Source organism: Atractosteus spatula, unplaced genomic scaffold (genome assembly GCF_055471065.1).
Source record: "Atractosteus spatula isolate fAtrSpa1 unplaced genomic scaffold, fAtrSpa1.hap1 Scaffold_1, whole genome shotgun sequence".
NCBI classification, from domain to species: Eukaryota; Metazoa; Chordata; class Actinopteri; order Semionotiformes; family Lepisosteidae; genus Atractosteus; species Atractosteus spatula.
Genome location: NW_028296652.1, coordinates 706,006 through 714,832, shown reverse-complemented (window position 1 = coordinate 714,832; position 8,827 = coordinate 706,006). Strand labels below are relative to the sequence as shown.

The 8,827-nt window shown below is 40.8% G+C and overlaps 1 protein-coding gene across 1 annotated transcript; it reads left to right on the top strand.

Moving 5' to 3' along the window:
• Nucleotides 1–396: 396 nt before the first annotated feature.
• On the top strand, nucleotides 397–840 carry LOC148810270 (ribonuclease-like). The gene has a single exon (XM_088909115.1). The coding sequence runs from the start codon at nucleotides 397–399 to the stop codon at nucleotides 838–840; it is 444 nt and encodes a 147-aa protein (XP_088765241.1).
• The last annotated feature ends 7,987 nt before the right edge of the window (nucleotides 841–8,827 follow it).

Genomic DNA, 8,827 nt, shown 5'->3' with positions numbered 1-8,827 from the left:
TCCTCTCTCTCTCCTGAGGGCATAGTTCCCAGCTGGAGAGACGTCACCTCTCAAAGCAATTCTCAGCGAGGCAGGTCAGCTTAGCTCCCAATCACTAGGCAAAGACTCTCAAAGGGACTTGCAGCGAGTCAGAGAAATTTATGTTTTCAGAACACGGAGGCTGCCAAGGTAGCCAACCCATGACACGTTTTTAGGAAAGTCCATATCTTCCGAGTCCATGGCTGAGGATGTGGCGAGTACAAATCATTTACAGAATCAGTGCTGGTGTGGAATTCACTTATAATTAAATTGTGTAATACCACTGAAAAAACAATATTGAAATGTCACCGAGGGTTATTCAAGAGTTACAGACTTGTTATGGACCGTTCTCTTTCCATTGGTTTGCAGAGAAACAGGATGACTCCCAAGATGGCCCCTTTGCTCCTCTTCCTTGTGGTCATGACTGCAGTGCCTGGGTGGGGGAGCTGTCCACCCCCAGCTGATGAGACACGCTATCAGAAGTTCTTAAGACAGCATTACCATAGGAGTGGCATGAGTGCCAAACAATGCAGTGCTCAAATGAAGAAGAGGTGTCTGGGCAGCCCCTGCAAAGAGAAGAACAGCTTCATTGTCAGCGCAACAACGAAGCAGATCCAAGCGGTCTGTGGCAAAGGGGGCACTCCTCTCGGTGGTAATCTGCGCCAAAGCACCAAGCCCTTTCAGGTTTTCACCTGCACACACAAAGGGGGATCCAATCGCCCCCCGTGTGAATACAAAGGGTCCAATCGCTCCGGACAAATTGTCATCGGCTGTGATGGCAATCTCCCTGTGCACTTTGAGAAAGTTCTGACTCGAGAATAAGAAATCAGGTTGGCTTGGCTTTTACTTTTCTGCCTGGTCTAACCATGTTTAAATCATACCATGCCATTATTCCAATCTGCTATTTGCTGTCTTTAAATATATAATTGCGTGCAAAAATAAATCATTCTGCACAAACTCTCTGCAGGAGTTTATGATGAAGATCACTTGTCCATTTTTCTTTTTTAACCTTAATCAGCACTAATTCCTAGTCAGGATTCCTGTCTTCTTGGCCAGGGGTGAAACAGTCATGGTGCTAATATTGTTCATACTACTGTTCTTCATGTGTTCATAGTATTACCTCCTAAAGCCTGAACACAGAGAGCCCCTAGGAAACGGAAGAGAGCCTGTGGGTACAGTGGTGAAACTGCTAGCTGCCGCAGGGAGACCGTCACTCTTAGGAGGGCTGACAGGAGCATCATGTTCCCTCAGCTGGGTCAAACTGACGCCGCTTTCTCATCCGAAGAGAGCAGAGGCACAACCATTTATAAACTGTTAGAGAATCATGGTAGAGAGAGTCTTTCTTGACATCGCGTTTGGCAAAGCTTTTACGTTTAAAAAAAGGAAAGTGCAACTTTGGAAATGAACTTGATAGCCTGCCCAGGTAATACAGTTTTTGCTCCAGTCTTAGCTAAAATCTAATTCATTTGTCTCTTCCTTTTCATTTCCTTTCTACACAACACTTGATCTTTACAATTGTGTCTCTTCTTTCACAGGAACAATAAATTATATCTGCTCATAAGTGACAATTGAGCAATATCCTTTCTCTATCCTATCTCTATCACTAATCAGTGCGTTTTAACAGGAAACAGATGGATAGGGTATAATAATTAAGGACAAATAAGCAATTTTCATGTTTTCTTATAGAACACCAAAGACTACACAAGACAGATGCATAGAGTTATAACAGTTAATCATTGTACACTGTGAGTGGAGAAGATGAGAAAGGAAAGCAGTGACTTCCACAGAGTCAAGACAACTTGAGCAGCAGCCAGCTCACTATTATCCTTCTTCCACATCCTGCCACCCGACCCGATCTGCATTCCTCTCAACTGTCTATAAGGCTGAATCTCTTATTCTGTCAAGGTGAGTCCCACACTTCCCCCTCAATTAGTTTCCCCCATTTATGTTGAAGGTAATTAATATTCTTTTGATCCTTTGAAATGAGTGTTTCAAGGTGCCAGTGGTGTTTTACAAACATCCTGAACCTGTTTTTTTAGAATCAAAGACAAAGGCTTTCCTTAACTATATAATTAAGTTTCCAATATCATCTGAATTATTTCTTATGTCTCCCAAAAGTACATTTACAAGATCTACTCGAAAGGCTACACTGTATGGAGAAATCCAGTGCTCAGGTCTGAGTCCAAAATAAAGCCACTTTTGGACAAAACCAAAACAGGCGAGTTTCACCTGACTCCTCTATATGGCAAAACCTACACATTGGGGAGTTTTCCAAACCCCATAGATTTAGCATTTTTCTAGTCGCTAATATTTTGTGTAATTTAAATTGAATAATCCTAATAGAGACATCCATGGTAGTTCTATATATCAAGTTAAAAATGGAATGGCACATCTAACTTGTATTCCCAACTGTTTTGTATCTTTATTGGACTAGACTTCAACCCTTTACTCTCCATGAAATAAGTGTACAGATGCAGCCATTCAAAGTGCGCGGTACAGACACGTACCGGAGGTAATTGGCTACGGTGTCGCGCATTGTGACGCACGATGACGCGCGGTACCACGGTACGTGATTGGTTGACCGACAGGGGCACTCGTGGTCCGTTGGTCTGTCGTAGAAAGATTTACAGTAAACGTCTTTACTGTGCCCGTTGTAGTATTGAATATTTATATGGAATTTTACCACTGAAGGGAAATCTTAGTAGCTGAGCATAAAAAGAATAGGAGCATACTGTAACGCGTGTGAAGGCCATAAACGATATTAATTTTGGAACATAAACATACAGTATATGGCTGGTCTCGGTACTTTAAAGAAAACATACACGAAACATGGTTTCATTATGACCAGAATCGGTCTTGAGATATTTTTAACTTGATTTACAGTATTTGAGAGGTATGTCTTGACACCGATACTACGTAAATACTGCTCACGTATATGTTTCTAGGTTTATATTATGCATTTCATACGGTCAAATTACTTTTGAGCAACTGATAAGAAGCGCGAAACGGTATGCCCAGGGCATTTTAGTTTTCATTTTGTTTTAATGCAGTGCGGGGACTCTGCTTTAACTATATCGACGTGGATTGATTACAGATATCAAGTACATATAAGTCATTTTTTAAATGTTGTAGTTCGTCTTGTAAAAATGTTACGATTACATCATCTGTCAACAATTACACAGGTTCTGTTTCCATATTGCGGATTTTGGTTACGTAATATTATTTTCTAATTTCACGTTGTGAATATATGATTTGGGCAAACAGAGAAGTACATTATGGGTTGTTGTTTTTTTTTGCAGTTTTACCTAGAACAAGCGATGCTTAAACCTTTGTCTGATTCTTGTGAAACTATCCACACGACAGTTACCTAGGAGTTGACTTCAGTGATGTCACTGATGGGATGTTTCTAAAAATCCATCCACTGTAAGACGTCTTCTCCAGTTGTCCTGCATATGTATTCGCTAATGAAGCTATTTGTTCTGAGCCTGGTTCTCTACATTTCTGTATGAACCAGCTTAGAGGGCTAAAGACAGCTTGTGTTTAAATTGAGTGTAAGGTAATTTATGCTTCTGTGTATAATGTTTCTGTAGTGCTTTTTCAGCACTCTGCATGTGACTGCGCCGGTGGCGCTGTGGGTTAGGTTCCTGACTCCCATGTCACACGGTCTGTGATCGAATCCCATTGGAACTATAACTTCTTTTTTTAACAAACATTTCTTTGAAAAAATGAAACGTTTCCCTTGGTCAGAGATTAAATAAAACCTCACTCGCACCAAACAAATTTATATTTCTAAATATCACAACATGATCAAATTTAAGTCTTTTTAATAACAATGAATAGTCACCTATGCGTTACAAAATAAACATTTATATTGATTTGAATCGCGTTTTGATTTAAATCGTAAACGCGTGTTTAAATATATGTGTTTAAAGGCGATATACTGTATAAAAGCGCTGATTCTTATGGAATGTGTTCCGCTGGGGATTCAAAAAATTTATTTTTTTTAATCGCGTATCTAAGGAAAATTGCAGTATAACTTTGTTCATGCACATCATTATACAGTATCTCATTTTGTATTTCTATAAAAAAAAATCATTTGCCCAGCCACTATTGTTATTGTTTTTATCCTGTAAAGCGCTTTGAGGAGCACAGCTTTTTCACCACTTAGATTACTTTTTGACACCATCCTTACACAAAGCAGAAACTGATTGTATTTTCCGATGACATACTGTACAAGTGCAAAGATTACAGATTTTAATCGTCTTTTTTCTGAACCAGGGAAAATCTGATCATGTTTCTCTATAACAATAATAAAAAACTTTATTTTACATATCACCTTTAAAAGTGGCATCTCAAAACAATACAGTAGATGTAAACGACAGATTACAAAGTAAATACCCAGACAAACGCAAACGCGTTTTTAATAAAATGCTTTCATTCATTCAACAGAGAGAGAGTAAAACCTGGGTGTAACAGCTGTTCCTTTTTCTGATCACTCGCTCTCTGGATAAACGTCTCACCTGTCCTGTTCTTTGTTTTCCTAATTTGCCGATTATGCCTGCTGCGATCCACTCCTACCCTCACACCTAAAGAAGACTATTTTAAATTTCTTTGCGCGGTCCATTTTGCAATTAACCCTTGTATGTGCTGTCCTTAAGGTGATAACACATAAAGGTGATATGTAAAATAATGTTTTTTTATTATTGTTAAAGAGAAACATGATCAGATTTTCCCCGGTTCAGAAAAAAAGATCTAAAGTATACTAGTTAAGAAAAATAAATCTAAACGGGGAGAAAGCTATGCTGAAAGTTTATTAAGATACTTAGAAGACAAAGATATCAATTTATTTTAGTTAAAATTGTATATATCACCTTTTCACAACAGCGACATATGAAACGTTTGCACATATAGTTAAGTTATTACTTGGTTTTCAAAGTGCAATGAAATACAATATTGTTGTTGTTGCTGTTCTTGTTGTCTTTATCCTGTAAAGCGTTTTGAGAAGCCACCTTTAAAGGCGATATATACTGTAAAAGCGCTGATTCTTATGGAATTGTGTTCCGCCGGGGATTCAAAAATTTTTTTATTTTTTTTTAATTGCGTATCTAAGGAAATCTCAGTATAACTTTGTTCATGCACAAACAGTGGCATGTTACATTATTAATTTGGGTGTCTCCTCTTGCCAGAAAGCTCTAAATCGCATTTTGAGTGCGGTTTTTGACTTTGAAACTGCGACACTTTAAACTTCGACACTTATCATTCAACCAGAGCTCGAAATATCACAAGGACCCTCAAGAGCACAGCAAAGACTGTATTAAAAGAATCTTTAGAATCGCGGATCTAAAGAAATTAATAAGATATAATTATATTGTATGTTACACCTACAGTAGTTCACTGCTTTAAATACATCGAATTAAGAAAGTTAGGTGTAGCACTTTAGATCTTTTTTTCTGAACCAGGGAAAATCTGATCATGTTTCTCTATAACAATAATAAAAAACTTTATTTTACATATCACCTTTAAAAGTGGCATCTCAAAGCAATACAGTAGATCGAAAAACAGTTAAAAGGGACCAAAGTAAATACCACACAAACGCAAACACGTTTTTAATAAAATGCTTTTATTCATTCAGCAGAGAGTGAGAGGGACATCCAGCAGAGAGAGACACACACACCAGTTTCCATTGACAAAAGTAATTGTTTTTTTTCAATTCCTCTTGTCTAACAGGAATGTTTTGTTTGTGGACAGACTGTTAGACTAGAGGAAAAGAGCGCCTCCTTCTACGAAGCATTCCGTTGATCCGATCACGAATCCTTTTCCAGTCGCACGAAGTAAGGGTTGAGAATCTCCGATTCACCATGCTACTAATGGTTTCCCGGAGATTGCAAGGCAAGGCACTTTTGCCTCTGGACCCATCGAAATTTACAGACGTGGTCCACCCCCAGTAAATTTCAAAAGTCACAAGATTTCGAAACACGAGGGCAGCGTAGCGGTCGGCTCTTGCTTTCCCGTCTATGCCGATGCACTGCAAGTACAACCCCCCCTCCATCTCTTGAGTGATGGGTAACAGTTGGATATCTGGGAGAATTATTCGTCCCACTGGCGTCTGTGAATTCCGCTCTATAAACGGTGCTTCCTGGGGGGAGGATAGACGGCAGGGACAGCATCAACAAATTCCTGTGCGGTGGTGAGCGGAGAGGCCGGGATGGAGTGTCCGGAGGCGGTGTGTGCTCTGCGGGGGGCAGAGCTTCCGCCAGGCATTGCAACCTGCGCGGCGGGGAGAGGCACTTATCGGGAGACAGCTGCTCAACTGTTTGACTGCTGGAACATACTGTCTCCTTCCTCTGCATTTTCAGGAGTGTCTCTAGCCTCCCGATCCTCCCCAGTAATGCGTCGTACTGCTCCCGCTGCTGCTGAAAAGTCTCCACACAGGTGGTGCTTCTACAGGTTGGCACCCTGGCCAGTGGCAGAGAGCAGAGACCCACTGCCTGTGGCAAAATAACATAATCCATGTAAGAAATAAAGTCACACAGTAGTATTCATCAGTTGCGGAACAGACGTCAAAATAAACTTTTCTTTTTTTCCGTCTTACCGCTTTCTTTTTTACTGTCCTGGTGGTAGATTTCGAAGATCGTTTCGCCCGTGCGGTGTTTTCTTGAAGAACAGGCTACGAAGAAATAATTATAATTGAATTTAAAATTCAAAACGGCAATAATACCTTGTAATATGCGCTGTAATCGCGTATTTCAGATTAAGTCTGCTGTATTTGCTTACCCTTCGCTCTTTGGAAGCTGGGGCGGCAGAAGCACCCCGTCTCTTCCCGTAAAAGGTCTTGGTCTCCATACTGTACTGTGGTCGCTGTAGTGCAGGTTCGCAGTTTTTTTTGTGATGGGAGCTCACCCAATCCCTTGGTGTATTTATGCCATATTCACATGTACGGCTAGAATGTTCATTGTCTTCCAATGAAAGGCAGGTTCCTTTTGCCGAAGTCGGGAGACATTAGAGGCTTGCCACACCCGGACTGTTAAACCAACGCATTAGCACGTCAAAGCCCATCGAGGACCCGGGCGCAATAATTGTTTTGTCCCTTGATTTACTGATCTGCATTAATTACAGAAATCGAGTTCCTGCTCTTTGCAGACGACCTGGTCCTGCTGTCGCCCACAGAACAGAGGCTGCGCCAGAACCTGGCACTGCTGGAGCAGCACTGTCAGACCTGGGAGCCGACAGTCAATCTGGACAAGACCAGAGTTATGGTTTTCCAGAAAAAAAAGCCAGACCTCAGGGAAACAGGTACAAATTCACACTTAACAACACATTAACACCTAACAACGGGAGCAGGGACGAATTAGGCCAGTACCCACTATTGTTAAACATACAGAAAAGAATATTAAAGTATTGAATATTAGTATTGGCTTTAATATTAGCCATACAGAACATTAAAGTGCCCCTTTTCCATTCAGCGGGTGCCTGAGCCGCTGTGTCCTATCTTCTGACAGTCGCCGTTGTGAATGTCTGTAGAGTGTATCTTATTTTTAGTACTATATTTTTGTATTATATTCCCTATTAATCAAACTCTAAGAGTATGTGTCGGCTTGTCCCCTCCTCCCGCCCCTCTCTGTGTACAGTAGAGCCTCCTGTCCAGCCAGCACATGTCCACAGACATTCACAACAGCGACATATCATAAAACTTTTGCACATATAGTTAAATTATTAGTTGTTTTTCAGGAAGTTAAAAAAAACACTTGAATTACTTATCCAGTCTCTCGAAATAAAGTTATTTTTCAAGCAATGCAACAAACGTCGGGTAATGTGTTTTTTTTAATCCAACATTGACAGCCACATCTTAAATCTTGTCAGTCAGCTCTTTTTTCTCTATTTGAATTGTGGCTTACACATCGCACGACTTTAAAAGCTAGAAAGACAGGTTTCGATTCACATTAGCTGGCGAGCCTTGTTTTGTCAATGGACAGCACAAAAAAACAGACAATACACAGGGAGGGGGAGGTCAAGTGAGAGAGAGAGTTTTTTACCCTCAACAAGCGCTCCAATGCATTGAACAGGGGGAGGCATTTCAGGATGTACTTTTCACCGACGAAACAACAGTGGCTCTGGAACAGTTTTCAACAATGGCATTTTGCAAAAAGGGGAGATATGTGGACAAGCCAAAGCCCAAACATCCACTGTCTGGAGGGGGTATATCTAGAAGAGGCCCGGGACCACTTCTTATTTTCGAAGGAATTATGGACCGTGAATTCTTCGAGGAAGTCGTGGTCACACAGCATGCCGCCCCATATATCAGGGAGCAGTTTGGATCAAGGCACCGTCTCTTTCAAGACAACGATCCGAAACACACAGCAGCAAGGGCGAGGCTTATAGCAGAAGGAGTGAACTGGGTGAAAACTCCAGCCGAATCCCCAGATCTAAATCCGATAGAGATGGTTTGGCATTCGTTGAAAGACTACGTTCGGAAAACTGCTAAGCCCGTCACAAAGCAGGAACTGATCGATGCGATCTATAAATTCTGGGAGGAAGAACTGACTGAACAAAATTGTAACAATTTTATTAACAGGCTATTTCGTGTTCTTCCTAGGATTGTTGACCGGGGTGGGGGACATTCGGGAATGTAAGTCTGAGAAAGACAGTCTCACGTTTGTGGACAGTCTGTCCACAAACAAAACATGTAAAAAAAATGTAAAAAAAACAATTACTTTTTGTCAATGAAAACCGGTGTGTGTGTCTCTCTCTGCTGGATGTCCCTCTCACTCTCTGCTGAATGAATAAAAGCATTTTATTAAAAACGCGTTTG